We start from the raw sequence: 24,182 nt of genomic DNA on the forward strand, positions 1-24,182 counted from the left end.
TGAGTCCATCGTCCAGCTGAAAACTGAAATTCCCAATTAGAAAGCAAGAGGGATAAGAACTTCTTTTGAGCTAGCACAGGAGGGGGTCATTTCCCTAAGTGGCGAGTTTAACAAGGTCAGTTGCTTCACACACTGAGAAAAGAAAATAGGACTTTGTATCACTTAGCATTCAAGCTCAGCCACCCACAGCTGACAGAAGACAAGGCCCTGACAAATGAAGAGGCAAGTGTGTGGATAAAGAAAGTAATGGTATGCAGGGAAAATAATTGACCGTGCAAGGTTGATAATTAGTAATAGAAAAAACCCACCGATTTTGACATTCCTGATCACCACATATCGTGTCTATGGTTTTAACCACAGCTTATAAAAAACTGTTGGACTAATATTCACAAAGCATACCGTAAATGTCAAATTTCATATGAATATGAAAACTGTAGCCTGGCTTGGATTCCTCTAGCAGCTTAAGCAACCACTGCTACTGCATTCCGGAAGCCAGGTTGCTTTAGAAGTTTTAGTCTAGGGATGAATCCTTCCGGTCCTTTTGCAGGTTGTAAAAAATACAGATGGTTTTGAATCTTTAAAGAGTCAACAAGTACACCAACATGTGTGTCATGTCCCCTCCCCTCGAGGGCTGGGACTGAGAGAAAAGTGAAAGAGATTCTTTTGCTCTGCTGCTTTTACTAACAGTCCTTATCTCCACTCAGATCAGGACCAGCAGCACTGAGGGAGGTTACTCGGCATGTCAGAAGATTTCAGAAGGGAGAGGCTAATAACGTAACCAAGGGAGAAGGACAAAATCTGCTGCTGAAAGGGTCAAACAGGGAGTTCCAGGATGAAGGCACTGTCCTATATGGAGCATGAGCTAAGCCAAACTGCTGACCCTGTCTTTTCTGGTTCTTTAAAATGCGTATTACAAAAACGGTCAGTTTCTCACAGAACCAGATTTTTTTTTTTGTCTTACAAAGATAATACAATTACTTCTTTACCAAGAACTGGATGGGAAGTCCATCCTACAAATAGGGTTGTGTCACTTTTCCGGTTCCATTGGGCACTCAACCGGCCCTCCTATGCATTTCAAGTTTTAGATCCAGTTTGGTTTTGAATGCAACATAAGAACATCTTTAAAATTTTGTTTTAGCATGTTTGCTTGCAGTTATGTCAGATGATGATTATTGTCTTGCTTTTAGAACTGAATATGCAAATGATTGTATGCAGCATATGGAGGAGAATGGGTGAATTTTACCTAGAAATATTAAAACCATATTTACCACAGGATGCTGTTGCAAGCTGCCATAATACGCTAAAGGATTTGTAATGCTTCATAAACTGTACTTTGCTTATTAATAAATACTAATTCAGTTTTTCTCCTCAACACATTTTTCAGATCTGCTGTTGACTTAAAAGGTACTCTGTCATGTACATGACAATCCTCTGATAACGGTTTAGCAAATTCATGAAGCACACCAATACTCTTTGGAGAGATGGCACTTCTCAGAAAAAGCTCATCTAGAAGATTTGGGAACTTTTAATTTATGACTGTAATGCTTTGTATACATTTGTAATTGCTTTGATAATGTATACAAACGTCTAGCATTTGGTGCTAACTGCCACTAATTTGTGAATGAAAGCACAGGAAAATACACAGGGAAAAAACAAAGTTCTGTATCTCATCTGAAAGCTAAGCACAGTTGTCTATAGCCTAAAGGGTTACACTTTTCACCCAGTGTGTACTAAGCAAGCAATGACTAGTCCTGAAAATTGCCAGACCCCTGCTGAATTTCTTTTACATTGCTCTCGGGCTAGGAGTGAATGAGAATAAAGCCCTGGGTGCTTCTCTGCTGGATCAGAACAAACACGCTAGTTGATTTTTAGCATACATATTTCCATAACTGCCACAATTCAGAAAGTCTAACTCATTTTCTTTCAGGCTGCAGTATTACAGACCTTATGCTGCAAATAACTTGCCCTTAACCTTTGAAAATGGACACACATCAACAGATCAGCTTTGAGGAAGTTCCTCAACAGTCATACGGGAACAATAAGTCCATTTTTCCTCTTTCCTTTACCTATTTAGATTGTACATGACACGGGTAAGAATGTTATTTTCCCATATCTCTAGTCCAAAGCCAACACAGAATTTCCAGTGAGCGTTGGATCAGGCATACCCCGTGTGCTGAATATCTACTTGTCCAAAGCCCCAGCCACAAAGAACAGCTTTAGTAAAACCTGCTAGCAGTTAAATCAGGCCATCACTGCATTTCATCAGCAGCAGAAGTATAGCATTTAGAACGTGTTTTTGAAGCACAACACCTACCACTATCAAACAATATCTGAACAGTGAGCAAGTTTCAGGTCCTGCCAGGGAAAGATTCATTTTTGCCAGTTCATTATGATCCACTTGCCTACGCTATCAAAACATCTGCAATTTTCCATAGCATAAGATCCCTCCTCCCAGTCCTGTCTGGCAGATTTTAAAAGGAGCCTACCCAACTTCGTAGATATTTGTCTCTTCAATCACTTGGGTACCTTTGAAAATCCACTTCTCTGTGCATGTTCCAATTCTAGGCTTCTTTAGCCCTAGGTTTGCTTCCCCTGAAAACAGCAGCAAAACTTGTCTCTGCAACCCAGTGTGACGAGCTACACTTTTTTTTTTTGAGATCAATGTTGGGTTCTGAAACTACACTATTATAAATAACAGACTACAAACGAGACATTTGTATAAAGGCTGTATGTTCAGATTGTCTATTTTTTTAAGGAAAAAGTTAGGCTTTTCCTCTTTTCATTTTAAGCACACGCAGTAGCATGCATTTGAGGTAAAGCATTTCGGAAACCACTTTCCTTCCACCTCCACTAGGAAGCATGCCCAGTACAAAACCTGAATTTAAATCAAGTCTGACAGTAATAGGGAACACCTTTCACAGAGAAGCTAAATTGTATTCTTGACTTTCAAATAAAAAGCACACAGAGCAGTAATAAAAGCCATGCTCAAATGTAATGATAAATACTTCTAAAAATTCCCTATCACCTCTAAAATTTAATTTTAGAAAAGCAAAAGATAAAAATCACAGAGATTAGCATATTAATGGTTCCCAATCTGTATTTACAAATCTCATAAATCTGTTAATGGGTAATATTAAGTAGATAAGTGATGTTAATATAATGTGAAAAATATTAAATTCGCAGTCTAAATCTGGGAGGGTGCATGCAATACATTAAAAGGGACAAAATTGTGAATTTCAAGGATTTAAGCATTAAGAATTTGCAGTGTGACTGCCAGGAACAAGAAAAATGAGAAGTCTCACACATACAAAGCAATCAGTGTCTTTAGGTCCGGAACAGCCTCCAGCGCATTCCCGGTGGCAGCAGTCGCTGACGTAGGGCCCATAGCACCGTCCATCACACTGCTCTGCACACACTGTCTTCGTTACTAGGAGGAGGCAGGAAAAATTATCATGTCAGAATCAGAACTAAGGAGAGAGCTCTTCAACTGCACACTGAAGAGAACTACAAACCAAACAGCATACTGAAGAAACCCTCAAGTTTTAAGGTAATTGCTTCAAATGGTACTGGCCACTCATATCCTCCAGAATACCTTCACAATACCCTCTTTAGGAACATATATATTGCTTGAGGACTGCGGAGGAAGAATTTTTAAAGTGTTTGCTCTTACCCTTGGAAATTCAGGTGGAATATTATTTTCAAATTATTAGTTTTTGTAAACAGCTGATGGAAGGATATGAAAAAAACCCACAAAATAACAGAAGAGCCCACCAGTTCCGTGTGAGTTTTCCCCCACGAAGAACAGCAACTGAGTAAATGAGTGAAATTCGGAGTGCGGCCAGTAATCTCAGAGCCAAATGCTTGATGGCAACCAATTTGACAAATAGGCAATGAGATAACAGAACAGAAAACAACCTGCAGATTGGAACACATTTGGAAACACCACTTATCTTTTCTAAATAACACAATCCAGCCTTTGTTCACAGGGAAACGACTATATTCTACCAACTGGAAAGCACAGTGATTTAAGTGGTACCACACTACTGTACCTCAGAGCTTATTCTTGTGCAAAGAATGGTCAACAAGTGGAGAATCTTCCTCCCTCTCTCGGCTATAGCCTCCATCTTTATTTTACGTAAAAATAAATTAATATTATCTGCAGGACTATACCAACCGCTGCCTACAGAATGCCAGGAAGCTGCGCTGTCAGCTGTCTTTTGACAAAAGCAGGGATGTTACACTTCTGCAATTAACCTTTACTATTTATTTTGTTAAAAGCATTTAATTACTTTTCTATGGAAAACACTTTTCAAGAAGCCAGAGAACACAACACTCCATCCAACTTTCTGCTTGATTCTACTATTTAATGTATCCATAACACCTTTATAAGTACTTTCCAATCCAAATTCCCTCCACTAATTGCCGGAAATACTTAAGGTAATGCCAAAGCTTCTTGATATATACAATATTTATTTAGGACATAAAAATGTAAATAACCAAAGAGAACTCATCATTTATAATCTACGGAATAAAGCGATGCACTTTTAGAACAATTCCATCTTGCCGATACCAGAGGCAAACCCGCAGACAGAAAAACTTTCATGCCTTATGCAATCTGATTTAAGAAATAAGGGAAATCTCTGTAAATGCACTTGCTGTCAACACTGCTAGAGAAACATCTGTTTATTTAAGTAACAGTATTGATAAACATTAGGACAGAGATATGAAACAGTGGCATATGATAAGCAAAACCACACACGTCGCAGTATGCCACCACCACACCATTAGCTGATAGGGACAGAATCATCTAATGGAAATGAATGAAAACCTCATTTAGTCAGTGACTGCATATTGTTTTCTGCCAGTTCAGAAATTGGTCCATAGCACCTTGATTTGCACTGGACCAGGCACTATTTGCTTTGACCTCAAAGGGAGGCGAGGCCCAGATTTATCCTGACTTGACGGAGGACCCTATTTGCCAGAGGCTCCCCCTCGGCCATCAGAGGAGAGGCACAGAAGCAGAGGACATTCATTTCATTCCGTCCCTTGACCCATATCTTCTCTGTTTACCTGTGTCACTCCTCAGACAAGGAGTTGGCCCCCGAGCGAAGGGGGCACCATCCAAACGCTCTGCCTCCCTTTTACACAACGACCGTTCGTGACCATGCATACCTCATTTTTTAAAATGGCCGCTCCTCTGCCACCACTTTCTGCCCTTCTGGCTGCTGTTACCGCTGCGAGCAGCAGGGCAGGCCCCGAGGCCACACCCTGACCCACTCCTCGTGGCACCAGCTTGGGGGGCACTAAAATGGCTGCCCCTCCCACCGAGCACGCTCAGTGCGCCCCTCCCCGCCGCACAGGCTCAGTGCCCCCTTCTAGAAAGTTCCGCAGGCAAAGGTGAGGATTCCCCTCACCAGCACTACCCCACCTATCACACCATAAAAAATTACAGTGCACCAGCAGCATATTTCTTTTTTTTTTTTTTTTTTTAATTGCACCAGAGGCAGAGAGCTTAGGAGCCCAATTTCAGGTGGATACAATCAGCGCTGTTACCACAGGAAAAGAGAAGAGGACATACCACACCTCGGCCGCTCACCGGCAGGACGCTGTTAAAAAGCATTCCTCGCTGTTGCTCCACAGCAATTTAATGTTTTGTTTAAACCTGGGAAGTTTTGGTGTAAAGCACCTCTGTATAGACAACTAGTATAAGCCACCTAATTAACTCAATTATAATTTATTTACCTCAGTGCCAGCTGCTGTTGGGAGCAGGTGAAGACGTCCACCATCACCATATAACCATTGCTTCCTCGTGGAGGAGGTTTCCTGGCAGACTTTTAAAAGGGCAAAGAGGCCAAGGCCCAGCAGCATGTCCCATACCATCGGCTGCAAGGGGTACTGGGAATCCTCCATTGCTGCTTCCCCAAAAACAATCCCGGAGGAGGTGAATCCCCTGCCTCGAGGGGAGGAGGGACCTGCCTCCCCCGTGCCCACAAACCACACTGACAACCCCGGGCGAATTTAGAAGAGGCACGGTCTCCTCTCGACTCACGAGCTATTACTTTTAGCGAGCCAAGATCGGTATTTGCAGGATTACACACTTCTTTCAAGCCGAGCCGCAGATAATAGCGCTTCCCTGGGCTGCGTAGCTTAAACAGCGGTGGAAAGGAGCTCCAACAACAGCAATGGATTTAAGCAATTCACTGACATCTTTTCAGCAGTTTTCACACTATTAGGCTAGGACAAAATCATCTAAATTATTCATCCTCCTCTACAGCCCCACAGTAAGGCTTCTGCAATGTATAAAGTTACAAGTTTTTGTTATGTTTTTTTTTTTTTTTTAATTCCCTAACTTTTTAAGAGACTACGACGATTTATTCCAGAGTATGTTTCCTTTTTTAAAAAAGCAAGAGCACCCCCCACCACACCAGAGCTGATCTGGAGGGACATGGCCCCCTTTTCAGCACAATACTTAAACAGAATGCCTTCAAAAAGCATACTCTGCTTATGATTAGGCACCGGCTTAATGAGGGCCTCCACGACGCTGTTCAGGATAGGGGACATTTTGAGTTTTCCTGAAGACTAGGAAGTTATAAAGTGGTTTGCAAAATTTACAATTACAGCAAAGGTTTGTCACTGTTCTTCCCTTATTGTTTATAAGGGAAAGCAAACAATGCCAACAGAAATGCCAACATTTCATTCTAGGAAAAGACCACAACAGACCATATTTATCTTCCAGTTCATTGCATGCTGTGTTTGCATTACAACTGCTGTTGAGGGTCCAGCTCTGAGGAGGACCTGTCAGATAGCTTTAGTGGCACCACACACCAAGACAGAAAAGAGCTTAGTGGGCTCTGAATGTTTTTAAGGACTCATACTCAAGACAGTTTGCAATGAAGGGTTTTCCCCAAAGCAAAGCAAACACAAGGCAAGACTATGTATTTTTTGAAGTCCCGAAACAATCTGATTGTTCAGATTCCAATAACCATAACTCAACAGTTCAGCTTCCTACAATCATTATCATGGGGTAACCCTGTAGAAAATGTACATAGCTGCACTGGTTTAAAAAGATAACAAGCTTTTTCCCCAAAAACTTTCCTCCAAATGCAATCAATTGATTTTATAGCTGTGACTCAAGACCTGTCCGAAAGAGTGAAATGTAAAGGTAAATATTACCCAAAATATCAAGCTATACATTTAGGCTGATGAATGTTGGTGGGTGGCTCCTAAAGGGGACACGTGGCTCGAGATGGTGCTGAGAGTGGGGACAGACGGTAGGGAACTGGGCGGCAGCTACAAACAGGCAGTGTCAACACAGAGCTGAGAGAAGAGTGGAGCGATACCGACCTCCTCCTCCTGCTACCTAGGTGGAGACTGTTCACAGGGGAGCTGGTGGACAGGGGTGACCAGAAGTCCTCACATCACATCCTTCTTGCAGCCCAGACACACGCGTGAGATCCAGAACTTCTGGGCTGGGACCCCAGAGGAATTTCAGGTGCCAGATACTCGTTCCTTCACCCAACATAACTGTGAAGAGACCCTTCACTAATCACAGCTGAGGCCCCAAGTTTCGAACCAGACTTTTGAGGATCAGCACAACTACCCGCCCTGACGCCTACTAACCCTCTGTGGAATCCCAAGAAATCTAAGGGTTCGGTTGCACAGAACTGTCACAGTCGGGGCCAGGACAGCAAAGGACCAAGGTCTTGAAAAAACGTGCCATGTGTTGGGACGGGTTTCTGGGGGAGTACAGAACAGTCAATCTCTACTAGTATTTCACTGCGATATAGCAAGAAGCTGTGTTGGGGATGGGGTGGAATGGACACTTCATATATGTGTGCAATTAATCAGTCTCTCTTATTGTTTCCCTTAATCTTTAATTATGTCAGGGCACTATAAATCTATGAAGGAAAAAATGGGAAGTAACTGAAATCAATGAAAAAGTCTTAGGAACATGCAAAGTTATTAGAGAAATACAAGGATTTTAATTAAAGATGCTGGCTCCAAGCAAAAATGCTGGGTTACCCTGATTGATCTCAGCTGCTGGTTCAGCTCTTTCTGTCTCCCCCACCAGGCTCCTGCTTGCCTTTTGCTGCTCTAATTGGGTACTTACTGCATCGGCACCTTCTTTTTCTCAGCAACATCAGCTGCACAAAGACTGTATAAATACAATTATGCTCAGGCCAAACTCCTGTACACGTACACAGTAGTCCTGGAGCATTTTACATTTGCTGAATGTTTATGTTTTGGGTTTGATTTAAAGGCTATTTGCCTTTTTTGCATTCCCTTAGTTGGGCCTATATTTTAATTTAGATTTTTCTCTTTTGTTTCAGTTACATTCCTCTAGGACAAAGTGCATAATCTGTCATTTTAATAAAATAATGTATTCAATTTGTGAAAGTTTCAATTTCTTTTTATAGGAAAAGTAAAAAAACCAAACAAACTCTTAACGGACATCAGCAGCAAAAATAGTAACAACCTAACCATAGGTTTTTCAATTTGATTAGTAACTTACAAAAGTGTTTGTTCCTGTGGTTTTTTTAAAGCGGTTTACATTCTATTTAGTGCGTGCCCAATACCCTTTGAAAAATAGATTATTTTTAAAAGTATTTCCACATTAGCCTTTCCTGACACTGAAACAAAGAATACCATCTAGCTTTTACATGTTCAATATTAATATTTACTAATATTTTAATTATAAAAGGAAAATGGATTGTTAATTGCATAAAACAGTACCCTGAAATTACATCTTCTCTACCTCCTAATAGAACAGCTATTTTAAATTTCCTATTAATTGTCTTTTTAAATACATTAAGTTTTCTCATCACATTTAGAGAGACATTAGGACAGAGTTAGATGCAGGTAGTATTTCAGATAGAGTTGGAAGTACAGAGAGACGTTGCTGGAAGGCAACATAAGAAGCAGCTAGGTAGATGATATTCATGCAAAAAAAACCAAAAGGATTTTGATTTTTTTCCATATGTAATTTGAAATGAAAGACACGGATTACGATCTTTCATTTTTTATCCTTTCCCAGGAAAATAATTTAAATCTTATTTTGGGAGGGGGGCTCATTAGAATTTTTTACTTCAGTGACTGCATAAAAAAAAAAGAAATTATTAAAATGCAAATGTGCCTCTGAGTTGTTTCTAGGAACAAAATAGTTTGACACTGGGATGAGTACTGCTGAAGTGTTTTCCTACATGCGTTTGAAAGACGTGCATCCCCAAGGTGACTAGGTTAAGGTATATACTATGTTTGTGATACCATTCATCCTCCGGCTTGTATCTAAAATAACATTTACGAGCTTGAAAGCCAGGTATGTTTTTTAAAGTTGGAAACGAACGCAGCAAAAGCACAACACCACTTGCATTTTTATGTTTGTAGTGCCTGCTCATATACCTGGCTTCAAACAGTTTGCAGAAAATCACATTTTGAGAAAGTGCAGTGAAGAAATGCCTGTTGCCAGCCTAATATTCAGTCTTTTCCTTAAATCCGGCTGTTTACCCAAGGTGCAGTGAGGTCAGGGAGGCAAAGAGGAAGTATACGATAGAAAATTAACTCCTGTCCCTGACAATCGGAGGCTGCAGAGTGTGTTCGAAGGCAAAAGGCCATAGAGTAGCTATTTCAAATTAGAAATGTGTGATCTGTGTATCTCCCTGGAACTTAGATGGCATATGTCTTCCCATAGTTTCTTATTTTAAATCCACGGTTGTGCCTTAGCCTGTCCCCACTGTTTGAATTTAAGAGGGCAGTCACTGTGAACAGAGAGATAGCTGTCATTCCTGGAGCAAACCTACCGTGAGCTCTGCTAAGCTGCTGACTTCACAACACTGCAGATAAGTTTTTCTCTCTCTGATATTACAACGTTACAACATTAATCCACCAAATCAGTTCACTTATCAGACAGCAGTGCTTTGTAGAGGTTGAGACCATGGGAGCTGATCCTGCCACGTGGACTTCTGCAGCCACAGAGAGTCCAGTTGGAGCTTCCAACGTTACATGAGGCCGGAGCCTCTGCCTGCTGGAGCCAAGGCCTGGGCCAGGATCACGTCATCTTTATATAATGTACCTGTCAAGGTTTTACAGCATTCTTGGATAAGCTAACCATGTAAGGCCTGAATAAGTCTACTCAAGTTTGGATGAATTACCCAGGTTCTCACAGAGTTACTAGTTTTAATAGACAAACAGGCCTCTCATTAGGACAGAGAAAGAACCAGCATTAATTAATTCTAACCATGATATAAAATAATTTGGTCAGCTAGGGTTTAAGTCCCTTTCCATTATCTACTTCAGCACATAACCTTGATGTAAGGAGGCCTTCTGAGCATGGACTTCTTTGGGGCTTTCATAAAGACTGCCAGCAAAGAAAGGAGACGTACTAGCTCGATTCAGACAAAGAAGAATCTGCTTAGCATCACTGTACCTGGTTCATTATACAGTTATTCCTGCAACCTGTCCTAAAGCATTTTTAATCACACCCGCAGATGAAGCTCAATACGAAACAGTAATATAAGAACATGCTAACTTTAGCAGAGCTGTAACTGTAATCAGCTTTGCCAGCAACATTAGCTGATGCTCCTCAACGAAAAGCAGCGCCTGGCAGGGTGGCAGAGCCTCTGCAGGCACGCAGCTCTGTTGCCTGTGCCCCTCGCTTTGCCACGGACAGGCGGTCAGCTTGGATTTCCTGCTCATGCTCACTCGTACAATGTTCATGTCAAGCTGTCTGCCATTTCAAATTTCTTCTTATCTCTTGCTCCAAGTAGTCAGAAAAAAAAAAAGGCATAGTTGCACTGTTCCTAATATTTCCAACAAAAAAGGCAGATGACATTGGGCTATCATCAGTTGAGAGAGTTAGTTGGTGTGCTCGCTTGATAGCGGTTAATTTGTCACAATCCCTTCCTCCTATCTACAACTCAGCCAAGGAAACAAGCACAAGCTAGAGCAGTGCTCTCTGGGGGAGATATCAGCAACCATTTCATTTCCTAGGAAGAGTGACTCCAGTAAACGCAACCAATTTCCACCCTCCTAAATTTCAAAGAAAAGAAATGTAAAGGATAGCTCTATTCCCGTAAGGGGGAAAAAAAAAGAAAAAACTTGTAGGAAAAGACAGCTCTCAATTTTCTCCTCTTTTATGTTTGCTAATATTGTGACTGCACTTCTAGCTCTTTCGTGCCTTTCTGAAGGAGCTGAAAGCACACAAGGAAGAAATTCTCTCAATATAGTTCTTTTTTATTCATTTTAATGCTCTCTAAATTCAAGAGGACAGACAGACATTGTGAACAACCCTTCACTTACTACTTCCTTCATTAAAAAACTATTATTCTCTCTTTCAGTACAACGCAAATTCATTCTGAAGTTATTATAAAGAGAACAATTCTGCAAGGTAACTAATATTCCCAGGCTCCCACTGAAATTAACAGAGTATTTTGGCATTAGGAACTTTGCAGCGTCAGGCCGTCATTAAAGATCTCCAAATCTGCCTTGTAGTTTTTCGTATTCCTGAAGTATTCATTTCAGTGTATTCCAAAATAACCATGGAGCCATGCTCCATGTTGCCGCCAAGAAGTGAAAAGAAAATTCAAGTTAGCTTAAGCATTTTTAGAAAGCATAAGGGAGGAAAGAAAAACATAAATTCACAGGGGTGGGAAGAAAGCAGATCATCTGTTGGTAAAGACATACAGAAAAAAATTCAAATATTTTAGAATTATACTAAAACCAGAATTTATAGTATCCTTTCACAATTAAAAAAAAGCAGGATGCCCGTTACATCATTTTTCAGTCCTTTGTTTCTCAGAGTCTTGCATACTTACAGGTCTGGCAGTGATTCTCCGTGGGTCCCCAGCATCGGCCTGTGCAGGACTTGTGGCATCGGCCACCTGCAGGACAGACAGAAAGAGAGAGAGATTAGAAACGTGGCTTCCTTTCATTTCTTCAACATACAGCAACTGCTGAAGAGGAGGGTCCATCTTGTCTTTGGAGGGTTTTTATGCTTTACCATGGTTGAAACAGTGCCTGTAAAAAAGGCCCAGATAAATAGCCAGAATTGGTGTCAAACATATATAAAATATGGCTACTTATCTAAGTGCTTTATACGCTAAATACCTCTCTGCTATTTATAATGACTGAGACATTTTAAAACAAAAAAAGATGAACAACTTTGGAGGACTGAGGAACAATTTCATCACCCAGAGCTATTACAGTTGCTCTCTACGTCCTATGTAAGACCCACTCATTCCTCCACAGGAGAAGAGATGGCTGTGCTAGAGAGGATCTCTCTCTCTCTCTCTCTCGTGTTCAGTGTCATCTGAACAATGGGGCGATACACTCAATGCCTTTGATTAAAAGCCACCCCTCACCCCCAAAAGCTTGCATAGTCTTCATGTCCAATGTCACGGTAAAGGAAATGTGCCCTGTGCAATCACTTCACCCCAGCGACAGCGAAGCTTACAGGACCTTTCCTTTTCTGGCTGCTGATTCTCTAGTTGCCTGCGGTTGTTCCTTCAGAACCTAGAGGTGGTGCTCTACATTGTCCTTCCACAGGCTGACAGGTTTAGTCCCTCGAGAAAAGGTGCTTTCATTGTAAAATACAGATAGAGGAGGAGGAAGACTTAGCAATGGTAGCTTTTATAAACTACCTAGTAATTAGTGACTGAAACCCGCTTAGACTGAAGAGGGAGTTGAGTTCACATCTCCCATTTCATGGCTAAATGCTGACCACTGTGCGAGAAAATGGAAAGCAGGTAGAAGAACTGGCACATTCTCCTCTGGCTGCATCCTACGTTATTTGAGAAAACACTCGGACAGTCCCATGCCAGTCCTGACTGTGAGCGAACAGAGACCTCATTCCGCAGCTCCCACCCAGACGTGGCCAGAGCTCGGTCACATTCTGCTCTTAGTGCTTCCCCCTCCTGAACGCCGAATGCTCCCAGAGCACGCACGGAGAGCCTGCCTTACTGCACCCTGAGCCCCAGCTGCTAAAACCCAGCTGAGGTGTAGGCAGCCAAGCCCTTTACACCAGCCAGGCCTGAAGGGATGAACTGAGAAACACAACGTAAGCATTGTTGAAGACTACGCACAGTCCTTATCGCTGCTTTTTTGACCAGAGGAACCTAACCTCATCTTTGATTAAACTTTTATTCATCACTGAATACTGCTGAGATTCTATTAAGCAAATTTCCCCTTTGAACTTGATCCAGAAGCTTACCTTTCAATCCTGTGTTAACAGCAGCTGCTGTTAACGCTGCTCCATTACACTACATCAAATACTTCCCACACGCCCTGATGGGAGATGGTGTTGGAGAAAATGCAAAACATCTCTCAGCGAAGGTTGGATCACCCCAAAAGAAAACACTGCTCCTCTGTTAGCAGTGTGCTTATACTACACGACGTTATACAGTTGAGCACTGTTATACTGTATACCACTGTGATAGTTGTGTACAGTTGGACTTTCTGTCACTACTTTTTCAAAGCTAGCGTTCTTCCCTCGGCACTTGCACAGCATTCATGGCGCTATTGATGATGTTGTATGGTAATTACCACACTGTATGCCAACTACCTTGTTAAAACTACCAGCTCCTTGCTGCATTCATGTTCATTTAAAGCAATTATACTCGGGAAGCGTTGTTGCTGACATCACCAGCACATAATTTGCTGTCACATTCTGCCATCTGTTTATTTAGATCACAAATGTACTATAACTACATAATGCAAACTCATTCTGGCTGACAGGGAGGGGACTCCATCTGGCATGAATAATGCAACTTTAATCAGTAATAACGATTATTATGATTATTAAGAGACTACTGGAACCCTGTGCAGAAAGCAAATACATCCATATTGATTTATAAGAATGGAAGTTTAAAACGAAGGTGAGGTAAACAGCAAATTAAAAGAATTTTAACAGAGGAGACTCAGTAAGATACAGTTTGTTTGTTGGCTTTGGTGCTCACCCAACTGAATAAAAATGATCCCCAGGAAGTGGGTTTTATAAACTGGCTATCTCTGACCAACAGAAGAAGTGGGAAGGAGAAAGGGTAGGGCACCGGATGCCCATTCAGATAACCTTTTCACCACTTGCTTTGCTTGGTCCTCATCTGAGCAGGAGCATCCCTGCTGGGGGCAGCCAAGGAGGAACCACAACCCACGGACAACAGAGCCTCCTCTTGCAAGACCCTATTTTATGCCCGATCCTTCCTTGTGGTCAAATCTCATGCCTGTCTAGCTTGAGGGGTCTGGAGTTTAGGGAGAAAGCCAGAAGTCTTGCAGCTGGCTGCAGTAGAAAGCACTGCACAGATCACTTGTAACCACACACTCCTGAGGCAGAACAAGGCACCAGCCTTCTTCCGCTTTCTATCCCTGGATTCTACCCCCTTACAAAACATATTGTGTGCACTGGGCTTTCCACTGCAGTACATGCAATGAGATAACACAGAAAAAACTTCAAGCACCCGTCCAAGTGATCTCTAACTAGAGTGGTTGCCTACACTTCTGCAAAAGCTACACTTAAAAATCTTCATATTTGAAACTCCTCGGTGCTGATCTGACCCTTGGTACACAACCAAAAATGTATTCAGCCAACCTACTCCTCCTGGAAATAAAAGTGATGCAGCATCTTCAAAAATAATTTAAAAAAATTTTTTAACTTGCACGCCCGCTTCCTGGTACATGACTTTGTTTGGCAGTGTCAGATGATCATTTGCATTTAAATAGAGATATTTAACAATATAGCAAGAAAAGGCTGCCAGTTTTCTTTTTTCTCATTGGGAACTCAAAGTATCTGCTTCATTGTTTTCACGTTTTCTCAGCTGCACAGACACAACAAGGAGCTGAGCTTGTAGGCAGCACACCTCTGAATTGCATTGTTACATGTCCTTTTGAAGGTCAAATATACTGAGAATTAAAACCAAAAAAACTCCCTCCAAATAGTGTGTCTATATTGGTTTCTTTGTTTAAAAAGAAAAATAACTAACTTTGCTGTCAGTATGAACTGGTCCAGATTCTGCCCTCGCATAACTCAGTATTTCACCTGTTTTTTCCCCACTGTAATAAGGAGAGATTGCTACCCATTAAAGATCAGCTCTGTAAATCTAACACAAAAATAGTCCCATGGAAGTCAACATAAGTAGCCAGGAGCATAAGGAGCATTCATGTGAGGAACAGGCCTCACGATTAGATCTGTATGTCAGGCTTAAATGATAATAAATCTGTTGGCCCTAAGACTGAGAAGGTCCTTGAAATAATGATACTACTTCTCACAGATCTTTCTGTATACATTTCTTGGGATTTTTAGATTGTAATGAGCCAACAGATTTGAGAAAAATTTATCAAACAATTCTTGGCATAAAATAAATTATTCCCATTATTCCTTGTGTCTCTAAAGTATACTAAAATGTTCCAACATAAAGCAGTAAGGACTAAAAGAAACACCTAATGAAGAAATGGCAAACCATGAAACGGCAGAAGTGTTCTTCCCTTTGTTTCGATGCAGCAGAGAGTAAAGAGGTAGAACTCCTTCCTATGATTTCCTCCACTGGTTCTTGACATCAAAAGATGCTGAGTGTCCTAAAGTCCTGGTGGCAATCCGTGGGACCTAGGAACACTCAGGCACAGTGAAACAGCCCATCTGTAACAACTCATCACCTATGTTCTTATTACAATCAAACAAGATTTTGAATTCAAGAATTAGCCAGAATTTGGCAAAAAAAAAATTTCTGCAGGGCTCTACCTTGTAAGCACTACCTTGCCTATTCACTTAATTCTTGCACGTTAGTGAAGGCACATAAGTTTTTTTTTTATTTTCTAAATGAGATATGGAGAGGAAGAACCTGGAAGTCTTCTGCCTTGTTACAGATGTGATGCTAGAGTACATTTCTGCTCCTGAACAGTAATAGCATTGTTTTGCATACACGATGACATTTTATTCGTTAGATTGCAGAGGAGGAGGGAAGGAGTTAAAAGGAGGCTTACATAATTTTTATATAGTTTGTTATGAAATCAAAGTTTAGAAAGGGCAGATTCCCACTGGAACATGAGAAGTAATTTTGCTTTGGCAAATTCGACACAGAAGACCAATGGCTCATCTCCTGGCTTATTAGCCAATATTACCGCAACAGATCTTCATTATGGACTCTGGTGCAGAGTATCATTGTTGTAACTTCCAGGATAGAGTTTTATTTGCGGGAGATGCTTCTGCTGTCCCAGCCGGGGAAAATCAGCAGCAGAAAGCGTTTGCTCACTAGCTTGGGAAAGACCAACTTTACTTCATCCTTGTGCTTTCCTGAGAATTGAGAAGGGCTTTCCTTTGGCTCCAGACTGACTTTATTATTTCAGGAACAGTAAAACTGCAAAGGATTAAGTTACTGACAAGACAAGAAAAATGAAGTCCTCCTCTTAGCTCTAAGCTCAGTGTAGTACAGAGAAGAAACACTGCTTCTTCCCCATCAGTTATGCCAGCTGCCTCAAGCAGACCTCTCTCAGTAGGAGAAGGAAAGCAGAAATAAGAGAAGAAATGGTCTCACTTTGCACAAAGCTTGCATTTACAGATGGTTTCTACCAGGTTAATAAATCATTAATAAATGTTAGCCTATCTGCAACACATTGACACTGAAGTGCGAATAAACACAGCCAAAATAAAGTGGCTTTGATGGTTACAAGCCATGGTTATAAGTAGCCTCTTTACTTATCTAACAGTCTAAAATAATTGATTAACTATCAAAACATCTATAAAGCATTTATTAGCTTCTGTAAGCTACTTATAAACTCATCCTTCACCTAAAAAATTCACTCCTGCAAAAATGCTAGAGATGCCACATAGATGTTTCTAGACATAACTAGCCCTAAGGTCCAAGAAGTTCCAGGTATACTTTGCGGTAAGAGTCCCAGTCTCTTCTTTCCACTGCTTGGATGGGATAGAAGGTTTAAATACGTTTGTGTGTTGTTTTTCTAGGCAGCTAAAACTCCTTAGATTTATGTATGAAGAGATAACAAAATGAAAATATAATTCAAACAGTACAGCACAGCATTAACGAGAATTAAAGATACTATTGTTGTGATGGATTGTGCCGCCTTTATCAGGCTGTAATGCTTTCCATGTCCTTGTCTGACTATTCCTACTGTCACACGTTCATTCAGTCAGTCACGCTTCTTTGTTAAGTAAAAATAATTTTGCATTTTCTACCAGCCCTGTGCTAACCTTCAGATCTCTTCTATTGATTTGAAAGTTAATTACCTAACAGAGACGCACACTTTTCAGGATTTCCTTTCTTCATGGCAGGAGAGACACATGTCGCAAGAGAAAGTAAAACTTTCTGTAAAAGAAGAAAGTGTCTTATAGAAATATCTAGTGCTCATTTTCTCTTCCTCTCTGTAGAAGCATTATGGGATGCAGTAATCCAAAGGGTCAATTACTCCACTGCTATTAAACTATGTTGCTTTCACTGATGTCAGATGAGTTCACTTTGGGATCTATCACCAAATAGTTTTCCAACATGGGATTAGTCCCATAAAATTCAGGCTTTTCTTTAACAAGCTGTACCTGCACTGATATTGTTACTTTTATTGTGGTAAATGGCAGTACTTCAACTGACCTTTTTGTCTCGCATCTGTATTGTTGCTTCTACCCCGAAGTCTCCATGCCCAATAGAGGTACCCTGCACAAATATTAACGGGATCCCTTTACGGTGAAAACTCGCATAGTGTTCATTAATGATGAATACTTACACTGTGGAAAAGCACAGCGCCTTTTGTGGATGCTACCACCATCCATAAGTCAAAGTTTTCTAGCGTCCACCCCCTAACTGCCAGGTGTGTGCGCGTCCAGCGTACGGGGACCACTGGGGCTCGATAACGGTGAAAGCAAACCCCCTCTAATGATCGCTTCCAATAGGGACTTCCAACGCTGCCATTCAACACCGCTATCTTCCCTTCATCTTCCTCAGTAGATAAGAAGAGAGACGCACACAAACGGAGAGGGACTCAGACATAGGCAGCTGAAAAGAAACTGGCATAGAAATAGGTCTGGGAAATGAAAACAATGCAAGAGATATGCCCTGAAAGACAGGCACAGGGAGAGATACGGGGACAGTGCGAGGGAGAGCGGGGAGAGGGAACAGAGATAAAGCTGAACCAGCACCGAGGAAAACAAAAACTGAATACCAAAGGGGGACGCATTTTCTTGAGTCATGTGTGATGGAGACAACCCTTGTGTGTGCACGGGGACCGGGGATCTGTTGAGAACTGCGAAATTACAGAGTATCGCAAGATACGCTGGTGGCAGACAGTTTTGATTTTAAGAGAGATTGGCCACCAGAGGTAAAGGAATAAATGGAAAGTCAAGAAGAGCATGTCAGCCGCACCGAACGGGCTCAGGCCGGTGGATTCCTATCTATCGCTGACAGCTCTGAGCTGATAGGAAGCTCGCTGTAACGTTACTTCAGCTGCTACAGAAAAATGTCTGCAGGCCACAGTAATGACTACAGAAAGGGACCTGAGGGGGGTAATGAAGACACCGGTTATTTTTCTCTGCCTGGAACTGACAGCACTGGTAAGGCTGTATGACTCGATACATTAATTGGGGGTTTAGTCATCCACACAAAATAAAAACCTTCACGTATGACATAGTCTAAAACTTTACACTGATTAAGCAATTAGGAGCTATTAATTATCACTGCTTATAGCTGTTAGCACAGAGCAATGTAAGTGAATTCCCCCCACTGTGGTGGTGAATTAGTTCCAATCAGCATCAAATGCCTTTCTGAACACACACACAGAGATCCTGAGCAAATGGGGAGACACAGCTGGAAGGCTAAAAGGATAGGTCAAGTCATACCTGCTGCTTGGCAGGCTCATCAAGAACAACAAGCCCTCAGGAATCTTTCCTTGTAATCATTACTGTTGAAAAAATACATTCCCCTCCAGTAAGCCATGGATAACTGCCCGTCCTCGCACACTTGCAGCAGGACCTCTGTTCCTGAACAGCAGAGCAGGTCTCTGTCTAATGGGGGTCTACACTGGGGTAGAAAATGAAACACCTTCTCTCACATGGATCGTCCTCAAAGCACACAGACCAACAACCTCGGACCCCTTCAAAATTCTTATTTTCCCTTTCCTTTGTGCAGAAGGAGAGGGTGATGTTCCACCTTCTGTAGATGTTAACACTCACCTAGGATGTTGGGTTACGCATCCCGCTTTCTGTTTTCCTTAGTGTGATGAAGACTCTCACCTCCCAGGACAGCAACCCCAGAAACAGTCTACAGGCTGTTCTCTGGAAGGGGGGAGCGCAGAGCAGGCACCCATCCCTCCCGACAACGCAGGAAGCTCGCTGGCCCCAAAGGGAGAGAGCTGGACAGAGCATGCAACCATTCTTGGCTTCTTGCCCCAGAGCTCCGTGGTTATGATCACTGGGGAAGAGGCACATCTAAGGATCAAGGACAACGATCAATGCCCCAAGGACTGTTTCTGTACCTTACCTGCTGATTACTGAATACTCGAAATTTCAACAGAAGGAGTAGAAAAGGCCCTAACTCAGACCAACCTGGAGCAGTTTCCACTGGGGGGTGGGAGATAGGAGGTATGGGATTGAATGCCTTCAGGCAAGGTAGGAAACTGAAGCCTGCTCTCCCACATCCTGGGGAACTCCTAAGCTGCTGATGTATTTTGTACAAGGGGAGAAAAGTCCTTCTTATTGAGGAAAATTGAGTGTGAGCAGAAGACAGGTCTGTGAGGGGAAGGCAGCAGGCAGGTAAGCAGATTCCCAGCAGACAGAGACCATAAAAAGCCAACATCTTCTATGCCTTTATATTAATTTCAGTGTTTCCCCCGGTTTGCCCCTGGCAGGTACTGTTTTAATGGGCTCCCTCCTCTGCATGGGGTGTCCTGAGGTGCATGAATTTCATATGTAAGAAGCAGCCATTGCGATGCCTAACGCTTCCCTGCCCTAGGACACTGCCCATTAGCTCTCAGCTCAGGTGCTTTTTAGTCTGGCTCACAGCAACTGGTGCTTCTGTTTGTGGTGTGACAACACATGTAATTAAAAAACACAAACAAGCCAAGCAGCAGCGACTCCTACTGAACACAGCAGTCAGATGTGCACCCATATCAGTACCTGTAATAGATCTTAAGCCAGGTATCTGTCCTCAGGCGCAGCAGCAGACTTACTGCCCGATGCATAATTTTGGCTGAGAACTGAAGGATGCAGATACAGGTTACTTTTTTGGACATAATGTCCACTGTGGCGAGAAATCTCTGCACTGTTAGAGGAGATTTTCAAAGGAGGTTCTCAACAAACTCAAAGACACACTGAAAAGTAAGTGCCAAAGTTGGGGGTGTTCTTGTGCTTGTTTAATACCAACTCCTCCAGCCCTCAAACAGATTAAGTCAGTCAATACCACATAAGTCAAAATAATGTCCTGTAATAATGTTCCTGTAATGCTGCCAAAGTAGTAATAAAGTTCGAACAGAGGGGCATACAGTTTTCATTTTTTAAACAAAGTAATAACCTCAAAGAAAGGAAATGAGAAGTTGAAATTGAAGTGGCTTTTAAAATTAATTTTACTTTTTCTTGATGCCATGTAATATTCCTACAGTCTGGCTGGGTGCAGTTAGGTGTGCTAATGTTTTAACCAACTTTTCACTCGATTAGATGGAAATACTAGAAAGGAACTCCCCATTCCCATGGAATCTGGAGTCAGTTTTAGACAAACTTTGGATAAGTATCATAACATGCTTATTCAAATGTAATTGCTTATTCAAAATGTATCTCTGGCTATTTGAAACAAAACTGGTTATTACAACACAATACTTGGACAACAGAAGCCTTTTCTCTGTTGGAAAACAATGCTTGGGCATATACTCTGATATTTAGATTCAGTGTTTGCTATCCACAAATATTCAATAAAAATAATCATACAAACAAATTTCAGACTGCAATTTCCTGGATAATCTTCAGCTATCAGAGATCTGTGTAGAGGTGACGCTGCGGAGATTCTCTGACTACCATGTAGGCGTAATATGATGAATTCGGTACAAAGTTGTTTTCATATGTAGCAATTTGTATAAAACCACTTAAAAACCTTGGGTTAAGTATCTTACTCTGCAAATATTCCCAACATTTCTCCTATGCCAGAACACTTCACTGACGATGGCTTTTATGAGGTTTTGAAAGTAAATTACAAGTTCGTACAGGAGGACCAGAAAGAAGATTTTGAGATGTGAAAGCTCCTTTGAATACTAGCCCGAGGAGATACAAACGTGGAGATCCTACACGCAGGGACAGAAAGCGTGAGGGATTGCAGAAGCATAAAATACACTCTTCTTTTTTGCTTTGCTACTTCCTACACCTTGTCCGTTGCTTAGCAGACATTAACTTCCCTTCTAGAAGCTTCATTTGAAGCCACAGCACTGTCCTCTTCCCTGCAGGAGGTGTGAAGGGATCAGAGAGAAGCCCCCCAAACAGCCCTGGGTTTGAGCAGACCAGTGGCCAGAGCTCTTTAGCCAGGCTGTCCACAAAAGCAGGACAGGAACTTTAGTGCCAGTTCTGAGAATTTCTGCCAAAACAGGCATGTGTAACAAAATCCTTAAAAAAATGCAGATATGATAGCAATGAAGGCTTGGGGTGGTTTTGTGTTTTATGCAAGCAACAGAATAGTCTGCTGGGAGAAGCCCCTCATGATGCCGGCTGGCTAGTCCCAACATTGCACCCACCCACTGCCGCCGAGCGATACACCCACCCCCGTGCCCTGCTCAGCAGCACCAACCAAGCCCACTCTGAGCGGGTGGCTGGGATGTGCATCTTGCAGATCTAACAACCGACAACTTCAAAAGGGTGGGAGGCACACAGCAGCTTCAAGAACCAGCAGATGCAATTAAGCGGCTGATTTTGTAGTCTTCCTTTTCTTCCTCTTTCCCTAAGCGGGCCTTCAAAGGCAGCTAGCTAGAGCAGCTGGAGCTTGCTGTAAAAGACCAATTCCACCCACCCACCCACTCACTACAAATCTGCCAATTACCGTTCAATTAGACTATTTTAAATATTTGGAGTATTTGGGACTTATTTCCTATGTTCAAGGAACACTGGTGTTTGTGATAAAGCAAGCTGCTTATAATGGAAAGGGATGCTTTCATCTAAACTGAAAGTCTCTCCCTTGTGCAATATAGTGCTTAAACATCAATCTGCTTATAAACAGGTGGTATACAGTAATACATTATACACACACAGGTTGCCATTAAAAGATAAGCATTTACCAACAGGTGCCACACGCTACTATGTAGAGCACTACTTACATTCTGTAGCTACAGAACTAGTGCCACTTCGTGATATTTTTATACATCAGTATGGTAAACTGTGCCACTTGGTGGGTGATGCCACCCTGTAAGAAGGGAGGGAGATACGCAGTAAAACAAGGTCAGCACTTTGGCAGGGAGGGGGTTGGTTTGGGGGTTGGGTATTTTTGGTTTATCTTTTTGAAAAATGCATTTTTCACCGCAAAGAGATGCCCATGTCAGAGGTTCTTCAGAAACTGTTAATGCTGGCTTTCTCAGTGCCCTCCTCTCTGTGTCCACAACTCCCCGGCTTTGAGCAGTTCTCTTGCTAGATCCCTGGATTAGGCTCTGGCAGCCTAAGGAGTTCTGTCCCTCACGGCATTATTTATTCGTATTAGCTAGGTACACTTGTGTTTGTTACTTACTTTTTATTCACTGAACTCAACTGTTAGAGGCACCGTACTTCCACTGAATGCCACATCTGCCTGCCTTTCAAATCTGTTTCAAGGGCATTCGCCAATTGACAAATCCCTTCTGAAAATGCTGGCTGAAGGTATTTATTAGGAAACTAAACTGATTCCCTTTATTCAAAACTCACTGTTCTTGAGGAAAAACATTACAGGCAACTTCAAGTAGTCCAGCTTGCCACACCAATGCAAAACAAGTTCATTTATATCACTGGATTTCATGTATTCCTCCATCTTCAGTTACATATGCTTGGCAAAAACTATTCTTTAAAATAAATTTCTTCTGTTACTATATTTGTCTTTCAATTCCAGGTAAATAAATAAATTCTGTCCTGACTAAAGATTCCTTAATGGCAGGAAAAGCAACCTCCACGTATACGGGAAAAAAAAAGCGGTTGTGGGACTTGCTATTCAGTTCTGATATAAATTTTCTTTCCAAGTGAAATATCCATGAAACTGTAACTGCTGCTAAAATGCCATGCTGCAAGCCCTTGAAGTGTGTTCCACACAGAAGGAGCCTTCACAAAACAGTTTAGTTATTTGTGGCTTTTTATCGAAAAGAACAGCTTATCCTCCTGGCTTTGCCACGGTGACACCGGCGGCAGGGAACGTATTCTGTACTAAGACCACCTGTCTGCAGAGGCCCCGTTCGCTGGTCTCCAAACATGCATTTAAAATGTTAATCGAACTTCAAGTAATAACCTCAATGAAAGGTTATAATTTAACAAACTCTGCAACAACAAATGTCTTCAGTGCATACTTTCTGGAATGCCATTTTCTCTGTAGGTAGTTTCCAATTTAGATGTACACCAGAAATGATACACTAGCTATTCTGAAAGTTGGCTTTAAGCGTGAATTAGTCACTTCCCTCTCTTCTTTTCACCAGCACCCATAAATACACTGCTGTTACTCTGGCCTTCTGCAGAGCAAAATCCCTGTGCTTTGGAAAAGCACAAAGAATCCTGCAGGAGTAACTGGACAAAACGCAGTTAGCTCACCTGTGTCTTGGTACTGAGGGCTGGGGGTTTGATTTACACGTATCCATTATTTACACGTAATTGTCTCCTGTTACAGGAGCATCCACTGGTCTAAAGGAAAGCTTTCCATGTAGTTGTATCTACACCATGTTTAGCTCTCCTGATTTTTTACTAACTGATGGCATTTTTACTGTGGGAAAGGACTCTACCCTCTCTCCCACTCTGATCCAAGACTCCCCACTTCACCAGTGTGGCTTCCTGATGGTAGCAGGACTGGTCCTGCACAAGAGCCTGTTTTGGATGCTTCAGCTGGAAACACTGGTGTGCACACGTGTAGTACCATTGTATGCAATTTAGCCACAGCGTAACTGAGAACTGGTAGAAGGTTGGGACTTCTGGGAGAGATTGCACGGATCCGAGGAACCCCTATTCTTCATAACTATCACATAATTACTTCAGAATTAAATACCCAATGGTTTGGCCC

At 41.9% G+C, this 24,182-nt stretch overlaps 1 protein-coding gene across 1 annotated transcript in view; it reads right to left on the reverse strand.

The window, feature by feature from the left end:
* The window catches only part of ERBB4 (erb-b2 receptor tyrosine kinase 4), a 395,664-nt gene that overhangs the window by 177,073 nt on the left and 194,409 nt on the right, over nucleotides 1-24,182 (reverse strand). The window contains exons 6-7 of the mRNA XM_075153901.1: nucleotides 11,811-11,876; nucleotides 3,309-3,427 (exon numbers count right to left, since the gene is read on the reverse strand). Coding sequence (XP_075010002.1) covers nucleotides 3,309-3,427; nucleotides 11,811-11,876 — 185 coding nt within the window. The remainder of the gene's footprint in view (nucleotides 1-3,308; nucleotides 3,428-11,810; nucleotides 11,877-24,182) is intronic.

This window comes from Calonectris borealis, chromosome 6, assembly GCF_964195595.1.
Source record: "Calonectris borealis chromosome 6, bCalBor7.hap1.2, whole genome shotgun sequence".
NCBI classification, from domain to species: domain Eukaryota; kingdom Metazoa; phylum Chordata; class Aves; order Procellariiformes; family Procellariidae; genus Calonectris; species Calonectris borealis.